The 26659-nt window shown below is 50.9% G+C and overlaps 1 protein-coding gene across 2 annotated transcripts in view; it reads right to left on the bottom strand.

The window, feature by feature from the left end:
- The window catches only part of NOS2 (nitric oxide synthase 2), a 132055-nt gene that overhangs the window by 25502 nt on the left and 79894 nt on the right, over window positions 1-26659 (bottom strand). The window contains exons 5-8 of one of the 2 annotated variants that reach the window (XM_027034478.2): window positions 12743-12916; window positions 4752-4836; window positions 3849-3971; window positions 2168-2316 (exon numbers count right to left, since the gene is read on the bottom strand). In XM_027034478.2, the coding sequence (XP_026890279.1) occupies window positions 2168-2316; window positions 3849-3971; window positions 4752-4836; window positions 12743-12852 (467 nt within the window). In that variant the 5' untranslated portion in view covers window positions 12853-12916. Of the gene's footprint in view, window positions 1-2167; window positions 2317-3848; window positions 3972-4751; window positions 4837-7933; window positions 8074-12742; window positions 12917-26659 lie in introns of those variants that run through there. The other variant, XM_053212182.1, reaches the window with a different exon arrangement.

Here is a 26659-nt window from a genome sequence, read left to right as displayed (position 1 = left end):
GCTTGATTAAAGAAAAAAAGCTCAAAGGCAAAACATTTGGGGCTCTTTATCTTCAAGGATACTCCTGGCATTAAGGACCTGCTGGGTGAGTTAAGGCCGCCACACTGGAAGCCCTCCCTCCCCAGCAAAGCATCTAGCGAGACTCGTAGATACATCCAAGCACAGAAACAGTAGCAATCTCCAGGACATCCATGCCTCGAGCACCCCGCGTAGTGTTACTATGGGACTATGTAAGAAAGGATGATTTTTTCACATTTTTGTCTGATCCCCTTCAAGTTTCATATTCTATCACCGTTTTCATACAGTCCCATTTCTGAGGCACTCCAGATGCTACGATGCCTATTCGTCCTGAAAAAAAGAGTCTAGCTTTTGGCATAAGCCAACAGATTTGAACAGAACATTCAGCAAGTTACCATTTCTAACTATACTCCTTCATTCACAAGCAAGACCTAACTCGCCAGCTGTCTGTGCCTCTGGCTGCACAGAAGTTGGGACCTTCAAGGTCAAAGAGCTGGAGGCTACAACATAGGTTAAAAGCAGAGGCTCTGATGCCAAGCTGCCTGGGTTCAAACCCCAGCTGCGGGACGCCCGAACATCTGACTTCAAGCAAATTATTTCACCCAGGGGCTTCAGTTTCCTTGTCTGTAGAATGGGGAGGGTAATAATGATACTTATTTCATAGAGTTGTGGTGAGCATTACTTACAAGGCACTTACGCAAGGCCCAAAACATACTTAGTGCTCAGTAAATGTTAGTGTTGAGACCGTGGCCCGATGAGGCCCATCAGGAGAATTCCCAGACTCTGAAAGGCTCATTACTCATTGACAGAGCTGACAGCCCAAGGATCTTGAGCCTCCTGGTCACAAAGCACTTCTACAGAGGTGTGGTTGCACGGCACACACAGCAGGCAACCCCCAACAGATTTCTTAATCCAGTTATTAGAATAGCCGGAGGAGCTTCTAAAGAACACAGACGTCTTCCTCCTCCACACTTCCTGAGATCCCGATGCCCTTGGCCCAACGTACCTGGCATCAGTACTTTGCAAAGTCCTCAGGTGACTCGATGCACAGCCAGGGTTGAGGATCAGAGACCCCGGAAAGTAAGGGCCCTTTGCATAAACTCAAGGCCCCCTCCAGCTCAGACATTGTAGGGTCATAGTAGAGGGGACACGGCATCACCAGGAACCACTCTTTCCACCATGGGGGTCCCAGGCGCACTTCTAGGACTCACTTCATGCAGCAAAGTGCCGCGTGACGTATACCATAAAAGCCACACTCCCCTCCCAGCCCATAAAATAGTAAGTGCCTTCCCTCAGTCATTCTTGTCTTACGACCCCTTTGTGTATTTCATTTTAAAGTTGTAAGTGGGCCTAAGTTGATAATCGTATATTTCATGAGACCCAGGAATACAGAGTTCAGTGCAAAGAGCATGACTAGCTCTCTCCAGGTCAAATGGCATGGACTCCAGCTGGGACTGGGCTTCCCTGTTCACACCCGCTGGAGGTAGGCTGGACCAGGTGGTCTCGAAAGTCCTTTCTATCCCAGACACTTCATAATGAAAGGGAACTTGGCACAAACTTAAAGGCTCGCAACAATCTTCTGAGCCAGGTTCTAATCTCACCCCACTTTTACCGATGAGGAAGTTGACTCACAGAGAGGGTAAACAGATTTCCCAAGGGTACAGGACTGGTTGGCTACTGGTGCAGCCAGGACTCAAATCCAAACAGGTACACTCCGTCACTTTCCTACACCTATGCTTTCAACCACTACTGCTATGTGTCTTTTTCTTTCTTTTTTTTTTTACGTTTATTTATTTTTGAGAGACAGAGAGACAGAGTGCCAGCAGGGGAGGGGCAAAGAGGGAGGGAAACACAGAATCTGAAGCAGGCTCCAGGTTCTGAGCTGTCAGCACAGAGCCCGATGCGGGGCTCAAACCCATGAACTGCAAGATGCTTAACCGACTGAGCCACGCAGACGCCCCAACTATGTGTCTTTTTCTTATGATTATGAGAACCTACTCTGGGGTCTTTCCCCTTGGAGAACTATCCTTTAGCCCCGGGCTCACTGTGAATCTGGGAAGGAAAAGGGCCTGGGGTCAGAGGGAAATGATTAGAGATGGAGGAGCTCGGGGGAAGGGGGAGGCAGCAACACTGCCCAAGTGAGACTTACTCTTTGAAGGAGCTGTAATACTGGTTGACAAATTCGATAGCTTGAGGTAGAAGCTCATCTGGGGGGGTAGGCTTGTCCCTGGGTCCTCTGGTCAAACTTTTGGGGTTCATGATGGCTCCCAGACAAGACTTAGACCTGCAAGCAAGATCCTGGAAAGAGAGAAGCAGGTGGTGAGGGGGCTGCTTGGCCCCTTGGGAAGGTGTTGACACAAGTCCTCCTTCAGGGCCATCTCTCCTGGCCATTTCCTTCCACTCCAGCTGCTCCAGCTCCTTGCTGCCCCTCTCCACCCCTGTGGCACCTCCTCCTTGGGGTCCACCAAGCTTTCTCCCCACTCACATCTCCTTTCCTCTACTGGCTCACCCAAGTGGGTGTGAGCTGGGGTTATTCCCACCTCCTCAGGCTCAGTCTCTGGCTCTGCTCCCCAGCCAGACTCAGACTTGGCAAAGTCAACAGCTCGATCCCTGGGACATGTCAACTACCTTCTCATTTAAAGAGGCTGATATGGTTCCTGGGTATACACTATTAGTATTCAGCCAAAATGAATTGCAAGGAGAGAATATAAATCCTAAAGTCAGAGGATGGCACAGAAAAAATACTGGAAAGAAGTACACCTAAATGTTAACTCTGGTAATTTCTGGAAGGTATGGAAAATCATTCTGTTTTCATGGTCTTGGAATTTTCAATTCTTTTCCACTTTACAATCAGAGTGCGTTCTTTTTTTTTTTTTTTTAATAATGTTTATTTTGGGGGCGCCTGGTGGCTCAGTCAGTTAAGCGTCCGGCTTTGGCTCAAGTCATGATCTCACGGTTCATGAGTTCAAGCCCTGCGTTGGACTCTGTGCTGATGGCTCGGTGCCTGGAGCCTGCTTCGGATTCTGTGTCTCCCTCTCTATCTGTTCCTCTCCCGCTTGCACTCTTCTCGCACTCTCTCTCTCTCTCTCTCAAAAATAAATAAAGATTAAAAAAATAATGCTTATTTTTGAGAGAGAGCGAGCATGTGATCTGGGGAGGGGCAGAGAGAGAAAGGGACAGAGGATCAGAAGCAGGCTCTGTGATGTCAGAAGAGCCCGATGCGGGGCTCAAACTCACGAACCATGAGATCATGACCTGAGCCAAAGTCCGACGCTTAACCAACTGAGCCACCCAGGCACTCCCAGAATGCATTCTATAGTTAGAATAAGACACTTAGCAGAAGAAGCCTTAAAGGCATTTACTCCCAACTACTCACTAGATGCTTGAACCCCTCTCCAATCTCCCTATCAAATAGCACTTGAATCCTTCCAGTGACAGGGATCTCACTATCTCCTGATGTAGTTCAGTTCAGTTTTGGACAGTTCTATTAGAAAATTCTCCCTGATTAAAAAAAAAGAGAGAGAGAAAGAAAAAAGAAAGAAAGGTCCCCAATACTGCATTGTCTCTCTAAGAAAGATTGAGTTTCTTTCTGTAATCATTGATCTTACCTTCAGATTACCCATTACCCATTAGGGGGATTAATAGGGAGTGGGCATCATTTACTTCTTCTGTTATTTGTGAAGAACACTGGTTTCTGTTCCCAGCACCCTGTGCCCAAGCAGATGACTGTCTGGTTTGCCCAGGAGGATGTCCATTTGAGCTAATAAGGGCCCTAACGGCTTCACAAGCTTGGGACAAGGGTCGTTCTCCCTGAGCCCCAGACCTCTCACCCCTTTGGCCTTGTGGTGAAGTGTGTCTTGGAAAGTCATCCCACTGCCCCAGTTTTTGATCCTCACGTGCCGTGGGCAGGCCGACGGGGGCATATCCAGCTTCCCCAGGGATTCTGGAACTGTCTAAGGGGGGGAAAACACCAAGGATTTACAAACGCCTTCACTCCAGGACCCCACAGGTCTCCCCTGAGCCCTACTCTGGCTTGGAGCGGGGAACCATGATTGAGGACACAGGTCAGGATGTCGGTCTGTGTCCCTCCTCCTTTCCCAGCAGCTTGGCCACCTGGGCCAGTGCCTGCTAAGAGCTCCAGGTGCCTGGGCCACTGGCCAGGCTTCTCTCCTCACCCAGGACCCTGCCAAACACTCCCTCAGAGGAACTGCAACAGAAGGGATTAAGGTTAGCTGTAAGGGAGACTATGGTCACAGCCAATACTGCAGAGAACAGAAATCTCAGCACAAAGAAGAATGGACCACTGCCTCCCGTGCAGGCATTTAAGACTATGGAAACCATCTCCTCTCCTACCTCTCGCCCATTTCTCTGCCCACCTTTCTGGAACGTTGAGGTCCAAAGCTCTTAGGAAAGATGGAATCTGTGGGCTAGAGGCTGGGCGCTGGGACTGAGGCTCAGCTGATGAGCTTGCTTTATGTTGGGGTGTCCTACCCCTGGCTCCATGAACGGCCTCCTCTCATCCGTGCCTGTCAGCCCGCACAGGCAAATCATCTGGGGGCCATAGCATCACAGGGGCCACTACTCCCGCTCTCCCAAGGCCCTTCCTCACCCCCACCCGTGCCCCTGGGGGTCCCCACGCACTGCCCAGGCCCTAGCCTCCACCAGGCTGCTCCTCCTGCATCTGCCTACGCAAGGGAGGAAGGGGGCTTCCCACACCCGTATGACTCACTGACCTTTACTGTCCCCGTGAGGGACTGGGGGGGCTCATTCCGGTGTTTGCTGAGGCTGTGACACTTGGGGTCATCCTGTGTCACTAGACTACAAAAGAAAATAGCCATCATGAGGTAGAGCATCTCAGGACAAAGAGGGATCTTGGAGTCCCCTCTGCCAACCCCTCATTTGATGGAGGGGGAACCGAGGCCCAGACGGTAGGAGTGAATGTCACAGCTGCCGGTCGAGTAGGATGTGTGTATGTGGTGGGGAAGGCAGCCAGCCAGCCAGACCCAATCTCCCCACCAACACCACCCTCCCTCCTCCTCTTCTTTTCTTGCCTCCCCCCACCCACCCACCCACAAAGCCAAAAAGACAAGAGAGGAGCCGAGTCAAAGCTAGCCGCCCAAATGACCCACAGAAGCTCTGGGAAGATGCCCCTCCCAAAGCCAGGTACAAATATAGTCATCCTATGAGTGCACAGAGAATGGCTCCTTCAGGCCCACCCTCCCAGGCCAGCAGCACTGCCCACTACCCACTTGTTTAAGCTTTTTTGTTTCAAGCCCTTGATATATCTTGGTTTCGTTATTTATCCTAAATTTGTATTAGGGGACATGTTAAGCATATGCAAGTAGGAGGGATGATATAATAAATCCCCATGGGCCCTTCGCCCAGATTCAGCCCCACTTCAACAAGTATCACCCCATGGCCAATCTTGTTTGAACTCTATTCTCCCAGCCTCTGCTATCATTTCAAAGCAAATATGGGACATCACATCATTCATAAATATCTCAGTAAGTGTATCTGGAAGTCAAGGACTCTTAAAAAATATATGGCTTATATTTATTTTAAAACAGGAGATGTAAAGAACTTTTCCTGTCCTTTGAAGAGGAAAAAGCCCTAACAGTCTGAAATCACTCAGAAACCACTGCCCCGGGGCACCTGGGTGGCTCAGTCGGTTAAACGCCTGACTCTTGATTTCGGCTCAGGTCATGATCTCATGGTTTGTGAGATGGAGCCCCGAGTCCGGTTCTGCACTGACAGCATGGAGCCTGCCTGGGATTCTCTCTCTCTGCCCCTCCCCCGCTTGCGTGCTCTCTCTCAAAATAAATAAATAAACTTAAGGGGGGAAAAAAAGGCAAAGAAACCCCTGCCTCTGGTTTGGGATTTCAGGTTCGCTTTTCTGGCGAATGCTACAGAGAAAAGAAAGCCTGTGACCTCCCCAGGCCGCTTACAGGTGAGCACCCCCCAACAGTCATACCCCACACGTGCCCCCTCCTGGGACGAATCACACTATAGGGGGGTTTCAGTATGAAAGCTGTGTTCCATGTTCTTCTGGGTATTTTCTGGGGCGGGCATGCGTGTGCACACACATCCAAGGGGAAAGGAAGTTAGAAAGTATTACAAAGGTCTCTCATTTTCCACTTTATATGTATTTGTAACGTTGGCATGTGAAGAATGAGCATGTATTACTTTAGTTATTGGGAAAAGTAATGACTATATATTTAAATTAACATTATATGATCAACTACATACGTTATATAGTAGTTACCTGATTTATAACTATAAAGAGACGGTATCCTTTTACGAGAACATAAATACATATCAGGAAGCAACTTCTATCTAAATCAAGTGACCCAACAGGCTTTCCGTGCGACCTGCTATCATCACTCCTCTGATACGGACTGGCAGGCCCCACCAGAAAAAAAGCCAGAATAGGGTAATCTGTGCATTCGGAACAGGTGAGCCATGGCTGAACAATCTTCAGAGGGCTCCTTAAATCGGAAGAGTTTTTAGGCTGGGGTTCTCAGTGAGGCAATGACTTACTGCTCTTAATCTTTCGCGGTCACCTCTAACTCCAACCTCCACCCTGCTGGTTCTTGCTTCCTGTCACTTACTTGTGGCCATAGGACTGGAGGATTTGAGAAGTAACGTTTACATGGAAAAACAATGTCTTTGTACACTGCACATAACTACTGCCACCAAATATGAAAAACCACCTGGAAATCTACTATACAGATGGTCCAGATGACCTCATTGCCTATGGTTGGATAATTAGGTTGTGTCCAGTTTCTGGACTATTATAAATAATGCCTCACACTACTGTATACATGGTCTGATGGTGATGATGATGCTGCTGCTGATGTGTATGTGTGTGTGTGTGTGTGTGTGATTGTGTGTACAAGCACAAAAAAACACCTGGGGGAAATGCCAGTAATAACAGTGATGACAGTCTCACTGAGATGATGACACTCTCAATTTTCCTTTATAGGCTTCTGCATTTTCCAACTTTTACTGTGTGACCATCAATTCCTTCATAAATTAGGAATCTTTTTATTTTAATTTGAAAGACGAATAAGCAAAGCTAGGCACAGGTACCTAGCTACCTTCTGCCCCAGGTAGCTAGCTAATTTCTTTGGGCTAGCTGCTGGGAGCCAGGGTGGCCATAAGTCAGGTGAGCATACTAAGGATCTGGATACTTATTGCCAAATTACTACACAGTCCATCCAGACACTCCTGCAATTTGGCTAAACCCACAGCTATGCTCAGTACCGTCTGGTCCTTCATGGGAGCAGTGGACCCTTGAAGAGCCTGCCGTCAGAAGGAGTGCTGGAGCGTGGTGCTTAGACCTGGACCTATCCACAAGCGCCGGGGTGACTGCAGATGGCTGAGGTCAGAGCAGCAGTTTGTGGCTTGTTTGGGGTAACGGGCGTCATGATTTCCCTTGCAGTTACCACTCCTGCCCACCGCCCACCGCTGCACGCATGGGGGTGGGGGGTGGGCGGCGGCGGAGGGACGCTGTGGGAAACGGGTCTGATTTGTAAAACAAGAACCTCTTTGCTCTCTTAATCATATCCGTCCTAGTGTGCAGCAGCCCCAGCGCTGAAACATCTACAAAGGTCCCAAGCGCGGAAACATCCACAATTCCGACTCCAGCCCGCATAGACGCCTCTCGTGGGTACACGCGGGGTTTCTGTGGGTCGTCTGCGGCTACTAAACCGCAACCTCTTTTGTGTTCTCAACGAGAAAACCACTTTACATCCTCGTCGGCATCCTACGGAGCCAGCGTCCCGACCCTCAAACTCTCACGGAAAACCGAGGCTGTGAGCGGGCCGGGGCCGCCCCCCGGGCTCGAGCCCGAGCCGGGTCCCGGCGTGGAGCCGCCCGCCACCCTCCCAGGGCGGACCCGGCCCGGCGGGGGTACCTGGCTCGGCGGGGACCGAAGGCGGGCTGCGGCCGCAGGATCCTGCGGAGGAGCCGGCAGAGCCGGGGCCGGGCGGCCTCGCACGCGGCGCCCAGCCCCTCGCGCATGGCCCCGGCACGGGCGCAGCTCGGAGGGCGCCCCGCTCCGCCCCGCCCCGGCCCCTTTATGACCGCGACCCCGCAGCCCCCGCCCCGGGGCGGAGCGAGCCGGAGGCCGGCCCAGCCAGTGTTTCGCCCCGCGCAGGCCCGGGGCCGGGCGGGGGTCGCCGGCGCCTCCGTTCTCGGTTCTCCGGCCGTGGCCCCGGGCTCCCTACACCCACCCGGCGTCCACAGGGAAGTCGGCCTTCTGCTGGACGCCACTGGACTTTCTTCGGGCCAGGAGCCTGGACATGCACGGCAGCCTCGGGTTGGTTTATTCCTCATGAAACAGTATGTTATCGTAACGATTCCCACCATCTGGCGCTTTATGGTTTAGAAAGCAAACTTTCCTGTCTGTTATTTCATCTATCCCTTACTTAATCCAGTCGAGAAGACAGTTCTATATGGTTTCCTCTTTATTGAGAAGGAAGCTGGGGGCTCAGAGAGGTTGAGGATCTTGCCCTAGAGCACACAGCAGCCTCAGGCCACGGCCTAAGCTCCCTTAACTCACAAGGCTGTCGCTTCTTTGGCGAGCTCTGTGTGATTCCAGGAAGGGAAGCCAAGGGAAGCCAAAGGAAGCGCAGGGCTGGGGGTGACACCGTGGGAGACACGGTGGGCGGCTGGTGGTGGAGAAGCCCCCTCAGGTCCCCTCCAGGGGCCTGGTCCTTGCTACCTGAAAGTCACAGTGCCTCCTGACTTTCCTCCATCTGTGACTGGCTCCCTACATTGGAAGCAGGGTAACTTCTAGGGTCCAGACAGGGACAGGACAGTAGCCCTCAACCTCAGGGAACAGGGGGCCCTCCTGCATGTAGGACAGTGTATTTAATCCCAAAGCCGAATTAAAGTGGAATGAAAGAGGGTACCTATTTTTTCTGAGCCAATCGCAGCCCAGCTAGAAACACTGAGCTCAACTTTGTTCCAAATTCCATGTAGCTTCACCTAGGTGTTCCCACAGTTGCCTTTCTCTCTCTCTCTCTCCGTCTCCCCCCCCCCCCCTCTCTCTCTCTCTCTCTCTCACACACACACACACACACACACACACACACACACACACACCCCACACAGGCACACATGCAGGCACCGTGCTCACTTCCTAATCGTTTGTTTACATAAAATATAGAATCATTAGTCACCTATAATGGGTTCTTGGTCTCATTACATCTGAATGGATTTGAAAATTGCTTTTTAAAATCAGAATACATTAATTGGCTCCCGTTGCCTTCAGGATAAAATCCCCTTTGTACAGCCGCTTCCTCTTACAGGAACATCCTCCCCATCCCCCCTCAGTGTAGGCTAGCTGTCCAGCTGGGCCTACCTCCTCCCCAAAGCCTTCTCCCACCCCACTCCTGCCCACACGACAGCCAGGCCAGGCCCCCTCCAGTCTCCCCAGAAGAGATCCTAGTGCACCTACATTGTCCTATAACCTGCTGTCTACCTCTCTGCCTGCCCCACCTCTGCCCTAATATATAAAGCACTTTAACATCCCATTCTGCATGTACCCCTCCCAGAACTAGTAAGACACCATTTCCCCATTCCTTCCTCTCAGAACTAGTAAGACACCATTTCCCCATTCCTTCCTCCCAGAACTAGTAAGACATCATTTCCCCATTCCTTCCTTGACAGCAGGAACTCTTCTCTTGGTCCCTTTCTTGGCCCATAGTAGGCCCGTAGGGAGAGTCCATAGAGTGTAGAGGTTATGATTTTGGGCTTGGTTCAAACCTCAGCTCTATGACTTCCCAGATGGTGACCTTGAGTAAGTCACCCAACCTTGTAAAATAAGGGTAATAATAGTTCCTGCCTCAACACTGACACCATAATTCGGACTTTATAAACATTGCTATTTTTAGATGCTATGTATGCGGTTACTAAATGGCTCAATTTGTTGCTTATTTAATTGATAAACAGAAGGGCTTCACTGACACCTCCAAAACGCCCCAGCACAGAGCCAGGTAGGTAGCCCTCAGCAAATCGCTGTTTGTGGACCAGAACATGCCCAGGCCCGAGTGGCGGCTCAGGGTAGGGGTTATGAGCCAGACTGCTGGGTTTGACTGCTGGCTCTATCATTTTCCAGCTCTGAGATCTTAAAAATTACTTAAGGGGGGTTTGGGTGGCTCAGTCGGTTGAGCATCCGACTTCGGTTCAGGTCGTGATCTCGCGGTTTGTGAGTTCGAGCCCTACACCGGGCTCTGCGCTGATAACACAGAGCCCGCTTCAGATCTTCTGTCCCCCTCTTTCTCTACCCCTTCCCTGCTTTCTCTCTCTCTCTCTCTCTCCCTCTCTCTCTCTCTCTCTCTCTTAAAAATAAATAAATCTTAAAAAACTTTACTCAAACCTCCTAGGCTCTCGGGTCCTCATGGCTACAGTGGGAGGATAACGAACGGTCCTTTCTTGTGAAGTGTTAAGAGGGTTAAATGAATTAAATGTGATATTTTCTCTCCATCGCCTCTGATACCTATGTCAGTACTTCCATCATCTCACCCCGGCTTAAAAAGATGAGTAAAGTGAGCTAGTTTGCCTCAAGTCAACCTACAACTCAGGTTTCCTGAGTGGTCCCAAAACACAAATCAGGACTAACTGTCAGTGCTATTAGAAGGTGTGGGATCTGGGGCTCAAGGCAGCAGGCCACACTGATGGGCTAGGAGAGGAGGGGCATTCAGGATGATCTCAAAAGATGGGGGGTGGATTGGGGTCATATGGAACAGCCACAGTCAAGCGTCAGCGTGATGCCAGGCCATGGGGAGCCACTGTAGACTCTAGAGCAGAAGCAGGGCTTGCTAGAAGTCATGGAGTAAGAGAGGTTGGAGCTGGGGTGGTGAGAGGGGGGTGCTGCAGGTGGGACGTGAAGAGAAGGAAGGGACACATGCTTTGGTGACCTCCTGAGATCCCGGGAGGATGCTGCTGCTGTCGGTCTGCAGCATTTGAGTCTTGAAGTGCCAGGAGGACATCTAGAGGCTGTCCAACCCTGCACTCTCATCTCTCGGTCTCTTGGCCACCACAGCGCAGACTGCCTGCTTTCCAATGTGGCTCTCCTCCAGTTCAACCCACACCCCACACGGGGACTGTCTTGTTCAAGAACCTGCAGCGGCTCCCTGCCTCTCCTATGGCAGCCCCCAACACAGTCATGCTGGCTTCTGTCTGAATCTTTGCCCACGCTACCCGCTTCCTGCAATGTCTTTGCTACTTGTCTTGACCTCCCCACAGTCTACCCTCTCTGCGAGTCCACCGAGCCCACCTCGCTTCTTCTGTGAAGCCCTTGGAGGGGACCCTGTTCAACATCGCTCGACCTCATCCTAGCTGCCATCCGCGATAACAGAGACAACCACAACAGATGCCATTTACGGAGCATTTCCTCTCTGCCAGGCACAGGGCTGAGTTGAAAACTCATTTCATGCTTACCACGACCCCAGGGGATAAGCAATACTACCCCCTTCTTACAGGTGAGGAAACAGAGGCTCAGAGGCTAGGGGACTTACCAAAGGCTGCAGGACTACTAAGTGGCAAAGCCACCTGCTTCTCTCCAAGCCCGTGCTCTTAACCTTGCCACTCTTCTGTGGCCTCTGGCAGGTGCGCTCAAGGTTGCCATCCTGCCCACCGGTCCACGGGAAACCTTCTCTGGGGGCTGCGGGGCTATGTGGCAGCTCCGTGTGGACTGGGGCTTTGTTCTGATTCATAAGATCATGTTAATGCAGATTAACTTGTCTTTCTACTTCCTCCAGTTTGAGGCTTTGGACTTTTCTAGCATGCTCTGGAAGCCTGTTCACTGACTGGCTGGTTAGCTGGCTAATTCTCTCAGTTCTGTCTCTGGCTTGCTTCTCCTACAGGCGGCTGGGGGTTGGGTGGGGGCGTGGGTGGGGATCAATTACCAGTCGTGTGACCTGGGGGGAGTCACTTCCCTCTTGGAGCTTCTATTTTCTTATCTGTAAAATGAGACAATGACCCACACTCCACGGAGCGGCTGTGGAGATCAGTTGAGATGCAACGCACGTGAAGTGCCCTGTATGACCCTGGCACAGAGTTACTCAGTAACTCGGGTTGCCCAATAGATGATAAGAGACCCTACCATTAATCAAGTGTGTCTACGTATGGGCACACTGCTAAGTGTTTTATATGCACACTTTTGTGTCATCCTCAACCGGCTATGGGGTGGGTCCCACTGGTGTCTTCCTGCTGTGTCTGAGCATCAGAGAGGTCACACAGCAGGTGAAGAGACAGCACGGGGCCAGCTAGCACAGCCCAGCAGAAGGCTTGGATACGGTTTGTCTAATGTCCTGCTACCCTTCAGGCTGATATTCAAAATATCTACCAGTTCGTGAAGCCTGCACACCAGAGAGAATGGGATCGAATGTCAGCCGGGATGTTGCTTGTTCTAACCACTGGGCCCCACTGCCTCTTCCTCTCAAGTCAGATATTCCATACTCCCTTCCCATATTCCTCCCCCAGAGATTCCAGAATCCTTGAGGGCCAGGATTCTGCCATGTCCCTTCCTTCTACACATAGTGTCAGGCGCGATGAGGTGTCCACTAAAGAGTGCCTGCGCTGAATTCCTATGGGGACATCTGAGACCTCCAGTGAGACGCCAGAGACAGGGAGAGGAATTCTGAGTTGGCGCACAGGGCAGGGAATGGAAGCCCCAGGGAAGACAAGCAGCAGGTGGTAACAGGGAAGAGCTTACCCAGAGGGGGCCCGGACGGCCTTCCCCACATTGTTGTTGATGTCTGTTTCCTCAGTCAAGTTGTACTGGTGGGATTTGGCCTTGAACAGAAACTGCCAGGGACAGGCCATCTCTATGCTTTGCAAAGCAGGTCACTTATCTGGATTGAAACTCGGAGGCTCTTCACCGACAGGGCTGAGGAAGGGAAAGGAGATAGTGACAGGTTAGGAAGAGTTTACGGAACTGAGCCTTCCCGATACGGTGAGTTTGCTACGGAATCGGGACAGAAGCTGACACAAACAGCCACTTCATCCATGCTTGCAATCTCCGTTCCTATTTTGAGGTTGGATCTGGGGATCCGTGGACATAGATTTTAGTTCTACAAAGCTGCATGACAATCTGAAGGAGAAACACTGAATCCATAGCATAGCGATCGCAAAGCACATATACCCTGTGAGCCTCCTTCATAGGACCTGCTGGCCTGCCTGACCCCGGGGCAAGATGGGGAGGAGCCCATGTGCACTGAAACATGGGTGCCTTTGCCTGGTCCTGCAAGGTCACTCCCAGCAGTCTAACTAGCAACTGTCATGTTACACCTGCCATTGGAGAAAGCACGGGCAGCGGAGGGGAGAGAATCGTTTGTGAGATCATTTGTAGAACTGTTTGTGAAAAAGTGCACTCAACCCTCAACACTGGAGATCACCTCCTTTAAAAAAGGGCTGGGTGGGGGCGCCTGGGTGGCTCAGTCGGTTAAGCGGCCGACTTCGGCTCAGGTCATGATCTCTCGGTCCGTGAGTTCAAGCCCCGCGTCAGGCTCTGTGCTGACAGCTCAGAGCCTGGAGCCTGTTTCAGATTCTGTGTCTCCCTCTCTCTGACCCTCCCCCGTTCATGCTGTGTCTGTCTCTGTCTCAAAAATAAATAAACGTTAAAAAAAAAAAATTAAAAAAAAAAAAGGGCTGGGTGCCTGGGTGGCTCAGTTGGTTGAGCATCCAGCTTTGGCTCGGGTCATGATCTCACAGTTCGTGGGTTTGAGCCCTGCGTCGGGCTCTGGGCTGACAGCTCAGAGCCTGGAGCCTGCTTCGGATTCTGTGTCTCCCTTGCTCTCTGCCCCTACCCCACTCCTGCTCTGTCTCTCTCTGTCCCTCAAAAATGAATAAATGCTAAAAAAAATTTTTTTTAAAGGGCAAAAAAGGGACACCTAAGTGGAGGGCCAGGTCTGGTCCAGGCTAGCCCCCAGCACGCCTTCTCAATGGCAAAACCCTCTGCGTTGGAAGGCAGTGTGGTGATGTGGCCCATGTAGGAATCTTAGAGGCGCCCAAATCTGGGTTCAAGTCCTGGGTCTACTACTTGCATGACCTGGATTGAGTTATTTACCTGAGACTCATTTCTTCATCTGTAAAATGGGCTTAATAATACTCAACAGAATTCATTTGCGAGGGGAGAGGCGCACATTATAAGGATTGAGTAGGGGGTGCCTGGGTGGCGCAGTCGGTTAAGCGTCCGACTTCAGCCAGGTCACGATCTCGCAGTCCGTGAGTTCGAGCCCCGCGTCAGGCTCTGGGCTGATGGCTCAGAGCCTGGAGCCTGTTTCCGATTCTGTGTCTCCCTCTCTCTCTGCCCCTCCCCCGTTCATGCTCTGTCTCTCTCTGTCCCAAAAATAAATAAACGTTGAAAAAAAAACTTAAAAAAAAAAGGATTGAGTAGGATCGCCTGTATAAAGATTCCTAGCAGATTTCTCCCCGCTCTCCAATCTGAATTTGCCAAAAAGGTTTTCCTGGAACTGTAGCAAATTTTCCAGGGAAAAAAATCTAAACAAGATGCCCTTTCCAAGTGGCCGAACCTCACGTGGGCATTTCTTAGATTTCCACCAGTTTATCTCTGTAGGCAGAAAATTCCCACAGTTTTCTGGACCTTCCCAAACCAGAAGAAGCAAAACCCCCTCAAAACAGTAGCTTCCCCAGAAATGAAGACAGCTCACCTCACCTCGCCGCTGGCCACGCTGCCTCAGCAGGGTACGGACAAGCACGCCGGGGGGACCTGTGCCTGAGGCCTTGGGAACCACTTCAAACTGCCCGGGCGCCTCACCGAGGGTGACCGAGAGGTCTCAGACCAGCGATGCTGAGTTCTTTGGGGCCAGAAAGTCTCAGGCTCAACTGACCGCAAAGTTATGAGCACACTGGCAGCTAAGTTATATTTATACCCACCCAGTGTCATCCAGGGAGCCGTTTTTGCATAAAGGTCTGTTTTTTTTTGTTTGTTTCCAAAGGGAGTGTCCCCAGCTGGGTGTACCGTTTGCTAATTTATGACTGGGGCTCCTGGTCTGTGGGTGACCTGCTCCTGCTGTTACATCACCCTATTGGTGCATCCTCCGTAAACCGACTGCTTCCTGGTCCCAGGTCCTTGGCGGCAGCTGATCAGCAGGGTGGGGTGGGGGTGAGGTCTGATACAGGAGTCATCGTGGAGCCAGATTTTATTTAGCTAAGCCACATTGCCTGGATTTCAGCATCTGGGTACTTTTTTTCCTCAGCAGGGAGCGCTCTGGTTAATTCCCGTCTGGCTTCTTAGTTTTCCAGTTGGTGGCAGGGGTCCAGGAAGCTGGGGAATGTTGACAGCATGGAACACACTGGAAAATGCCCAGGTTACAGAAGTCCAGTGATGCTGGATGATGCCAGTGTTCCAAACAGGTCACTGAAATATTCAGCTTGCGTTTGGGGAAAGGGAAGGGGAGTCAGTGGCACAGAGAGATCTCTCAGATGTTGGACCCACTATGTCTCACCCTCAGAGAATAATTGGTAGAATAATTTTCTACAGGGAAAAAAAATTCCTTTTTTGTAACAGAAATTCTCTTATACGTTCTTCTATGGAAAATTATCATTTCTTATACTTCCATTTATTATAATACTTCCAATCCGGTATTCCTGTATGGTATGGATTGTTTCCACCATCCTGGAAATGTTTCATCACCCTAACACATCACTGTCACCATCCATTTGTCTCCTTCCTTCCCATCCCAAATTAAATGCAGCATTATGATGGATGGAATTCGTTTAAGATAAACTGAGTCCCAAGAAAACCACAAAGAGAAGCTCAAAGATCTTTGTGGAATGGATGAATGAAAAATAGGAGTAGGCTGCAATGAGTTTCAACATGCCAAAGCCATCCTTCGTTCAGGCTTTAGCAAGTTCAGTTTAGGGACACCAAACTGCTTGAGGAAAGACACTGTTTCCCAGGGCTCAGCGAGTGCAAAGCTTAGAGAAAAGAATGATGGATAATTATGGTACAGAGTGATACATGCAGTGATGGAGGGATGGCGTGGCTGAAGTAGCTGAATCTACATTACTCAGGGATGGTTCAAAAGGGAGAGGGCACCAGGACAGGGTCTTAAGGGATGATTAGGAGTTTGCCTCACTCTAATCCCTATTCCCTGTAACTGCTTCCACATATTTGGCTATTCTTGCTGCAAATACGTGTGCTAATTCCTTTAACACCTCTAGCAGTCTCATGAGATGGGTACTGCTATTTGCCATTCGTGGAATCCTCTAGAATCCCATGGACTCAGCATCAGAGCACCCGGTTGGTTTTGCCTCAGGAAATGCAGATATTCAGTTATTTGAGCTATCAAACATGTGACAGTCGGGCCTTGGATGCACGGTCATACCCAGAATGTGTGTGCGTTGCCCGTCACTTGAGGTTGGTGCCCTGGCTTGATCTCAGATGCTCCCATCCCTAGTGAAGAGGAACTCTCCCGCTTGCGGTTCCTGGGAGTGTCTCCGTGTACTCCTTACCTTGCTGTCGGCTTTCCTGTGCAAGAGGCCTCCCTTTACATGACCCTTGAAGTGCGTGGCGTTTATGACTGTCCAGCTGCCTGGTAGACTGTCCAGACTGCCCAGTTGCCTTCTTTGATTCCATCCCTCTGGATAGGTATGGAAGCTGATGCATCTGAAGTCTCAGCAAATCCGTGGCAGGGTCAGGACAGAACCCAGGTCTCCTGTCTCCCCAATAAATCATGAGCTGCTGGGGGTAGGCATTCTCACCACCCAGTATCCCAAACACCCACCGATCGGCACAGACTGGGCCCTCGGGAGGCATTAGCTAAAAGAGTGGCGAGAGGTACCAAGCAAAGGGCCTCTGGAGTGCCTGGTGCAGGGTGACAGCGGGACCATTTGTTTCCTTTCCCTGTTCCTTTGTGTTCTGCTCCCATCGCCAGCCTGAGCGTCAAGGGTGCCACGTCACCTTGGGGCCTGCTCTAACACAGCGTGTGTCAACCCGCGGTGTTCTTGGTCCCTGGCAGGGTTCAGGTCAGTAGTCACTGCCCGACCTGAGCACCAGGCTTTGCAGACGTGGCCGCGATGGGTCTGAAGAGGTCCTGGGTTTGAGGGGTGACTGGGTGACTCAGTCGGTTAAGCATCTGACTTCGGCTCAGATCATGATCCTGCGGTTCGTGGGATCAAGCCCTGTGTCGGGCTCTGTGCTGATAGCTCAGAGCCTAGAGCCTGCTTTGGATTCTGTCTCCCTCTCTCTCTGCCTCTATCCTGCTCGTGCTCTGTCTCTTTCTGTCTCTCAGAAATAAATAAGCGTGAAAAAAAAATTTTTTTTTTAATCTGAAAGGTCCTCGGTTCGAGGGGCAGCCCCACTATTGAGCTGCTGTGTGACCTCAGAATAGACAGCCCTCCTCTCCAGGCCTGACTTCTCACACAACCCACGGTGGCCGAGATCAAAGCGAGTGGATGAGAACCATGAAAATGCTTTGAGCCACGGAGCAAAAAGGCAGCCAAGCAAGAATGTTTGGGCCCCGCTGTGGGTCAGAGAATAACAATTCACCTTTTGACAAAGAGCAAGTGGGGGACACAGACTCTCTTCCAGAGGGTTAGCACCCCATCATGAACATGAATCCCCAGTTTTCTTTCTGTCACATGGCACTCATTTATTTTTTTTTTTTATCGGGGGAAAACTCACCAGGGGAAAAAAACTCACCATTTTAATTATTCTCAAGTGTACATGTCTGTGGTTTTTAGCATATTCATGATCTTTAGTATAGTCGTAATCACCACTATCCCAATACTTAGTCCCAACAGTGAGAAAGAGAGTGACTGTAACTGTGAGGATGGTGACACACAGAGAGGTTAAGAGATCCCCCAGGGTCACACAGCAGGAAGCCTTGGAGCTGGAACAAGCCATGGGCCCTGATCCCCTTCACCCTCCTGAGCTCATCTGCACGCAGGATCCAGGGCTGGCTCTCTGGGCCTGCTCTTGGCCCTGCTCACCCAACGGGCCACATTCCTGGGCCTCTTCTGATGATGGATGTGGCCAGTGAATGCTGCCAAGGAGAAATCAGAGAGCACCTTGAAGAGCAGGCAGGGACAGGTGGGCCCCTGGCAAGGCGGGGGGGAGGTAGAGGTTCTGAGGCCTCCACAGAGAACACCTCCTCCTTTTATTACTAGGGCATCTGGGACATCACGCCTATAGCAAGCCCCACTGGCATTCCTCAGCCTCATCATCCTGGGACTGATTTTCCATCAAATAAAATTAATCTGCTCCTGCGCCAGGCTGTGGAGTTGCCTCAGCTCCACTGGGGCCTCGGCAGGTAGCCACGTTAAAGCTCTTTCTACAAAAATAATGCTCAGAGGGCACGGTGACCAGGCAAGGCACTTTCATGGATCAGCCACCCGATCCGCACAACAGCCCGTGAGGTGGGTGTTACTACTAGCCTCGTTTTGTAGACGGGGAAATGGAGGCCCAGCGAAGTTGAATTTGTCCAGGATCACACAGTTCGGCAGTGGCGAGGCTAAAACCCTAGAGTTCCAGCTCGCAGGCTGGAGTCCCCCTTCCACACCTCCTCCAGCCTGTCAAGCCCTGCAAAGGGGACAATCAGGACAGGGTTCCAGGGGAGCAAGCCTCCCGCACCACACCCCACTGCCTTTCTTGGACTCTTTCCCCACCCCCCCCCCCCCCGACACTGTCCTGTAATAAGAATTCCCCAGCATGAGAATTACAGCCACCACGAACCACATAACTACAGCCAGGCCCTGAGCTTACTGCTCGTCTTAGTCAATAGCTCCAGCAGCCCTTGGCGAGGAAGGCACTATTATCTAGCCAATTTCACAAGTAGGGAAACTGAGGCACAGGAAGGTTGAGCAACCAGCCCAGTGTCACTCAGCTGATAAAAGGCAGAGCTGAGGCTCGGCCCAGGTCTGAGACCAAGGTCTCACTGAATCCAGATGACTCCCCACCTCGTGTGCCCTGTGTACTTGCCCATTTCACTGCAAGTGAGCATACCCCGGGGGCAAAGAGGACACGTAGAAGGAAGGGGGTGGGAAACTGAGGCCGAGGGAAGAGCGGAGGATTACCTTGGGTTGAACGTTGTCTCCCCATACCCGTGTCTGTTGCCAGTGCTGTGCAATACAAGGCAGGTGCAGGGACCCCCCAGGAAGGGGCAGAGGGGTCCCTGCCCCATGCCCCTGCTTCACAGAAGCCCCCATGGGATCCTCTCAATGGCTCTTTGAGGGAGTTACTGTACAGAGGAGGAAGCTGCAGTTTAAAGAGGGAAAGTGACTTGCCTGAGTTACCCAGGAAGGGGCTGAGTTGGGATTTGAACCCAGAACTCTCAGACTCTAAAGGCGGTTGTTCCTATGCCATGTACTCATGGGGTGCCCATTAGGTAGGACTCAGCATGATGGTGGACAAAGGGGTGATCCCAAAGACACAGCCCTTGTCTTCCTCACTCTTAGAATATGTGTTATAATAAGGGAAAGAGGGCCACCCTTCTCTGTATGCTAAGCTCCACAAGGACAGGAGGACTCTGTCACATTTATCTCTGCATTTCTGTGCTATGCGGTAGGTGGTCAAACATTGATTGCATGGAGGATTTGTGTACTTACTATGTGCACAGCACTTTACCCAACCTCACCACAACCCTGCAATGAAGGGGCCACGCTTCCTGTCTTACAGATGGGGCACTGAGGCTCAAGGAGGTGGCCCACTGTCTCAAGGACCATCCATCAGAACTGGACAGCCAGAAATGCAGTCCTGCGTCTTCCCTGTGCTGAAGCAAAGGAGCTGCCCCCTAGGGGACAGTACCGCATAAACTGCGTGGCTGTGCTGCTCAGATGCTGAGGGCACCTGGCCTCCAGGTGAGCAGGGCTCATGGGGACTGCAGTCCTTCAGGCAAGCGCTGCCATGGCTGACTGCTGGGCGGTGGCATTTCTGCAGGGTCTCCAACACTCGGGTTTACCATCCCTACCCTGTACGCATGTGGCTGTGAGGCCAGACTGGACTGTGTTTCACTCCTGGCTCAGCCAGGTGAACTTGGCCAAGTCCCCAGCCTCAGGCTCTTTAGCTGCAGTGAGAGCTCCTTTGTATGGTTTTCCCCAGGATAAAATGAGATCCTGTCTTCAAAGTGCCAAGCACCCAAGAGATACTAACAGTTCCTCTCCTAGGAGATGGGGAAGCTGAGAGTGTCTCATTCCTAAGTCTCCCCTTCTTCCAGTCCAGAAGGTCCCCAACCTCCCTTGCACTCATCTGGTCCATCCCCCTGCTTCTTTCTCCTCCCCAAGGTTCACTGATACCAACCCCCTTTCAGATGGTGACGTGGTTGCTTATATATCTGGTCTCTCCCCTGAGTGTCTTATAACCTCAGCACTCAGCACACAGTAGGCGCTCAGTAGATGTCCTTACAGATGATGCGACAGGCAAGGTGATCTGGGTAACCCGGGTCAAATGACATGTCTCCCAAAGTGTGGTCAATGTACTTAGGGCACTCCTTAGGAGTCATACCTGGAATCGCCTTATTTTTATTTTTACAGTTAAAGTTTTGATGGATGTGATTACTGTCTGTGACCATTTACTGGTTTTTCAACTTGCAGAAAGTGATAAACATTCATTTTAGATTACATTTTTGGGGGGCGCCTGGGTGGCTCGGTCGGTTGGGTGGCTGACTTCGGCTCAGGTTATGATCTCACAGCTTGTGAGTTCAAGCCCTGTGACGGGATCTATGCTGACAGCTCAGAGCCTGGAGCCTGCTTTGGATTCTGTGTCTCCCTCTCTGTGCCCCTCCTCGACTCACACTCTGTCTCTCTCAAAAATAAACATAAAAAAAAAAAAAAAGAAATACATTTTTTTAAGTTCAAAAAAAAAGAGTCGTTTTAAGGAAAAAAATATTTAAGCAAATGATAGTATATGTGGCATGCAGGTGTGACAAGAATTCCTGAAGGTGAAACACACACACACCTGCAAGGAACATATACTCGCGTGTATGCAAGTCTTGACTTGTCAGCAACTATGCGTGCACGCACATGCTCGCGTGGGACTCAGGGCAAGTCACGCGTCCTAGTAAGGTTTCCCTCCCCTCACCTGACAGAGGAAGGCACCAGGGAAGAGGCTTTCTAAGGATCCTCCCAGCTCTGATACCCTAAAGGCGTAGGGTCTCAAGCAGGCCCCCAGCCCCTGAGCCCCACGTCATTTGCCGACTGACCACTGGAGGGTGTGAGTCACACAAAATTCCAGCCACTGGGTAGACAAGGTCTCCCTGACTGTGGACCCCTTGAATGACTTGGAGATGACAGAAGCAGAGGGATTTTTGTTGGAAATGCCCAGGTGGTCACCTGGGGTGGACAGATCTAAGGTGGCCCAGAAGATGGGCGGCTTTACTCCCTGAGTCCCTGGAGTGTGACTCATGGTGGCTGGCACAGGCCTGTGACTTCACTGGCCGGGCCGGCCCAGTGCATAAGGACCTGACCAGCTCACAGGGGCATTCCAGCCAGGAATTTTCTTTAAGGGTCAGCTTTATTTTTGACGCTCCCCAGAACATTTTCTTTTCTCTGCCCTTCTATGCTGCTTCCTGGGTTGAGGATTAATACATAGAGTGGCATCCGGGCAGCCCCCGAGGCAAGGTAACTTCAAGGTGCAAGGATTCAGTTACAAGTAGTATATTTGGGACATGCAGGGGACATCAGTAGGGAAATGGGGAAGGGCAGGCAGCCATCAAGGGTTGTAACATTAAGCCAGTTGCCACAACGGGCAACTGGAGTTCAATTCCACAGGGAAACATGGGATACAGTAGAGAGCACCATCGGAGGGACAAGACTGCTGGCTGTTTGCAGCCAGAGAATCACTGGTTGAGGCTGCTCCCAGGGGGATTGTGGCAGCGTGGCCTCCCTTGGTTCTGGAAAAGCCCATAGGCCCAGAGATGCAGCTGCTGGTAGCTGGAATTCACAGGGTGCCCTGGAATGAGAGATGTGGGCAAAACACAGGCTGCATGGTACAGGTGGGTGAGGGCTAGGCCAAATGGAGGAGGAAGACAAGTGTGTGGTCACTTTCTCCCCAGCTTCAGCCTCTGAGGATGTTGGATGCTAATCCCAGAAGAAGTTCTAAAGGCCTTCCCACCAGCTTAACACAGCCCCTTGGGTCCTTCCGTAAAAAGCTGTGCATCTTTGGTTGGGCCGCATGAGCCCTCTGGGCCTCTGTGTTTTCAGTTACGGTTCTCTGGAGCCCTTCCAGCTCTGACATCTGGGTTTCCCTGAGTTGCCCTGCCTCATGGATGTCTTGTCTCTGGTGCTCTGGGGAGAGCCCCCTTCCTGACCAGAGCGCCCTCCAAAAAGCAGAACAGTAACTGGCACTTCCAACTCCAGATTCCGGCCACGTGGTGCACAAAGATGTTCAGGGCATCATTGCGGATGAGAGTCCAAAACAACCTCAATGGTCATCATTTAAGAAAGTCAGGCTGGTCCAGGAGCGCCTAGGTGGCTCAGTCAGTTAAGCGTCCGACTTTGGCTCAGGTCACAATCTCACAGCTTGTGAGCTCGAGCTCTGCGTGGGGCTCTGTGCTGACAGCTCAGAGCCTGGAGCCTGCTTTGGATTGTGTGCCTCCCTCTGTCTCTGCCTCTCCCCCGCTTGTGCTCTGTCTCTCCTTCTCTCCCAAAACTAAATAAACGTTAGAAAATAATAATAATAAAATAAAGTCATGCTGGTCCAGCTTTGGAGTCCAGCTTTAGGGCGGGCCATGATATAGTCAAAGAAGTGAAATCTATTAAGAATTTTTTTATGACAAGGAACAATGCTTATGATATCAGCTAGAAAAACGTCAGATTGTAGCACACAATGATCCCCACCACATAAAATAAAGGCACAGGGGGGAAAAACAGAAAAAAAAAAAACTAAACTAAAATATGAAGAGTGGTGGATATATGTGCAATAGTTATTTTCTTCTTTATCCATCTCTGCACTTTCCTTGTGGGCCTGGGGGTGGGGCAGGGGGGAGCAGGCAGTTTTCTTGCTGTGTATACAGATCAGGACCTGCAGGAGAGCCCTCAGAGAAGGGTGATAGGCCTTCTGCCCGGCTGGCTGCTGAGCTTACAAGGGAGGCACCTGCTTTCCTCTAAGAGGGAAACTGGGCCTTCAGCATCTGGTATGTGTGCCCCTGCTACATCATCTGGGCACCTCAGGGCTCTTCCGGCCTCTCCAGAAACTCCCCAGCAAGCCATACCTTTACAGGCACTCTTCTCTCTGCCTGGACTGACCTTCCAGACAGCTCCCCAACCCCACACACTTGCCCTGGCTAACTCTAATCCCCTCCAGAGTCTGTTTTACCTCATGGTATTATCCTCTCTAGAAGGGTCCCCTGACTCTCCACCCCAAGCTCCCTGGGGTCCCCCTCCAGCCCAGCACTGATCCCACTCTTTGCATTGTGGCCCGTTCATCTGTCTCCTTTCCTAGACACAAGTTCCCCAAGGCCAAGGCCGTGTCTCACACATCTCCGTGGTACCAGCACCGTGCCTGGCATATAGTAGATACTCAATAAAAAATTTTTAATTAAGATATAATTCACATGCCATAAAATTCACCTTTTACAAGTGTACAAGTCAGTGGTTTTTCGCATTTTCACAAGGTTGTGCAACCATCACCTCTATCCAATTCCAGAACATTTCCATCACCCCAAAAAGAAACCTTATACCCATTAGCAGTCACTCCTCATTTTCTCCAACCCCCAGCCCTAGGCAACCACTAATCTGCCTTTGTCTCTGGATTTGCCTATTCTCGGCATTTTATATAAACGGAGTCATGAAATAGGTCTTTTCCTGTCAGGCTTCTTTCACTTAGCATAATGTTGTCAAGGTTTAGGCATGTTGCAGGATGTATCAGTACTTTGTTTCTTTTTACAACCCAATAATACTCCATTGCATGGACATGCCAGTTTTTTTTATCCATTCATCAGTGGATGGTCATTTGGGTCATTTCTACTGTTTGGATATTATGAATAATGCCGCTATAAAAATTTGCATACAGGTTTTTGTGTGAACAAATATTTTCAGTTCTCTTGGGTACGTACTTAGGAGTGGAATTGTTGGGTCATGGGGTAACTTTATGTTTCGCTTGTTTCTTAAGCTTTAACCTTTTGAGGACCTGCCAGACTGTTTTCCAAAGTAGCTGCTCCATTTTACACTCCCACCAGCAGTGGGTGAGGGTTATGATTTCTCCATATCCTCACCAACATTTATTATTGCCTGTCTTTTTAAAACTTTTTTAATTAAAAAAAATTTTTAATGTTTATTTCTGAGAGAGAGAGAGAGAGAGAGAATGAGTGGGGGAGGAGCAGAGAAAGCGAGGGAGACACAGAATCTGAAGCAGGCTCCAGGCTCTGAGCTGTCAGCACAGAGCCTGCCGCCGGGCTTGAACTCATGAACCGCGAGATCATGACCTGAGCTGAAGTCAGATGCTTAACTGAATGAGCCACCCAGGCGCCCTGCCTGTCTTTTTTATAATAACTTCCAAGTGGTTGTGCAGTGGTCAATGGCCTTTGGATGGTTGGATGGATGGTTGGATGGATGGATGGATGGACATGTAGAAGGAATGCCAGTCCCTGAGCTATGAGCTCTGGTTTTTGTAGGAGAGACCACTCCCCCATTGCTGGGGGCCTGCACTGGGTGGACACACAGTAATCTGCAGCCCATCCTAAACTGTGGTTCCAGATACCCAGTTTGCCTCACTCCTGGGCAGTTCAGAGTGTGCAGATGACTTGGACTCCCCGAGAGCCATGGAGAGGCTGTGTACAGGACCCCTTTCTGGATGGGGCAAGCTCTGGAACCCCTTTAAGCCTCAGTTTCCTCTTCCAGGAAGTGGAAATAATAAGCCCAGCCTGTGGGATGACAGAATACGGGAATGCGCATACATTGCCTGCACAGGGCGCAGTGTGGTGGGCGTTTCCTTTTTCCAGTCTGTTTTCTCAGAGGTCTGTCCAATATGTGCGCAAATGTTGATGCATTAATTAACTACTGGAAAAGGGCTGGAGAAGGCGTGGGGGGTGGGGCAGTGGAAGGGCGGAGGGAGAAAGACAGGCAAGAGAGGTTCGTATATGGCAGGAAGCTGCTGCCGGGCAGAGGAGGGTCACTGAGTGGGTGGGAGTTGCAGACATTCCTGGGAAGATTAGGACCGGTTTCTTCCCAGCCATTTGTATCCTTTAGTACTCCCACTTTCCGGATTCCTGAGCCTCTCATTTAGGGCCTTGGAGGGGGTAGGGATTTGGGGGGGGGGGGCCACCTGAGAAGAGCCCATCGGGACTCAACCACAGCTCCACGGGCAAACCTCACAGAAGGGTTTTCCAGATTCCAGGACCAACCTAAACAGCCAAGGCTACTCAGAGCCTCACAGCATGGAGGATTTTAAGGCTCAGTAGAGAAAATAGTCGCATCTGCGCCCAGGCTCAGGCATGAGGCACTGTAAGAGCAATGACCTATATTTACTGTTTTAGACCCTGTGAGGTGAGCTCTCCGTTAGATAGTTTCTGTGTCACCTAAGTAATTTGATGGTTGGGACAGTTAAAATGTCAGGAAAGAAAGAGGACAAGGACAAAATAAATTGCTGGAATGGCTGGGGTGGTGGCAGCCATTGGCTCTGCCCCCATCCCGGGAGACCCTAGAATTATGGGGGGCCCGGGAGAGGCAGCCACTGCCACTCCAAGAGGCCATGAGCCCCTTTAGAGGGGAGATTCTTGGCTCATCTGAGTGAGTGCAGGTGAGCGGGTTCCCTGACGCATGTAACATGGGGACAGTGGTGACACACACCTCATGAGGTTGCTGTGTAAGTTGCCAGGTGACCTCAGGGGCCCTCATCAAGAAGGAAAGGAGGGGCACCTGGGTGGCTCAGTCAGTTAAGCATCTGACTTCGGCTCAGGTTATGGTCTCGTGATTCAAGCCCTGCATCAGGCTCTGTGCTGACAGCTCAGAGCCTGGAGCCTGCTTCGGATTCTGTGTCTCCTTTTCTGTCTGCCCCTCCTCTGCTCATGCTCTGTCTCTCTCTCAAGAATACACAAACAGGGGCGCCTGGGTGGCTCAGTCGGTTAAGCGTCTGACTTCAGCTCAGGTCATGATCTCACGGTCTGTGAGTTTGAGCCCTGTGTCAGACTCTATGTTGATATCTCAGAGCCCGGAGCCTGCTTCGGATTCTGTGTCTCCCTGTCTCTCTGCCCCTCCCCTGCTCATGCTCTGTCTCTATCTGTCTCAAAAATAAATAAAACATTAAAAAAAAAAAAAAGAATACACAAACATTAAAAAAAAATGTTTTTTGTAAAAAGGGGACAGAATGTGTGTTGGGGCAGAGGGGGAATACATGTTCTCTCTTTTAGCCCAAGCAGGCAGTGGCTTGAGAGAGGTGGAGAAAATAAAGACAATCTGTAATGCCCCCGATTTCGAATCCGAGAGACCACCAAGGAGCCGATACTGATGCAAACGCACGAGGGTTTATTTGCAAGCTCGAGCTTGGGGCCAAGTATACCCGACACAGCGGAGCAGGGACTTGGACCCCTAAGTTAAAAGGCGTAGCAGTTTTATAGAGGCCAGTGGCCAATGGGATTGTAACACACACAGAAAGTTGCATAGTCATGTCAGTCCACACGCAGGTGGCCAATTGAATTACAATTTACCCTATAGTAACTGTTTGAACTAGCCT

This window comes from Acinonyx jubatus, chromosome E1 (assembly GCF_027475565.1).
Source record: "Acinonyx jubatus isolate Ajub_Pintada_27869175 chromosome E1, VMU_Ajub_asm_v1.0, whole genome shotgun sequence".
Classification (NCBI taxonomy): domain Eukaryota; kingdom Metazoa; phylum Chordata; class Mammalia; order Carnivora; family Felidae; genus Acinonyx; species Acinonyx jubatus.
The sequence above is the reverse complement of the archived record's forward strand: the minus strand, read 5'-3'. Positions and strand labels throughout refer to the sequence as shown.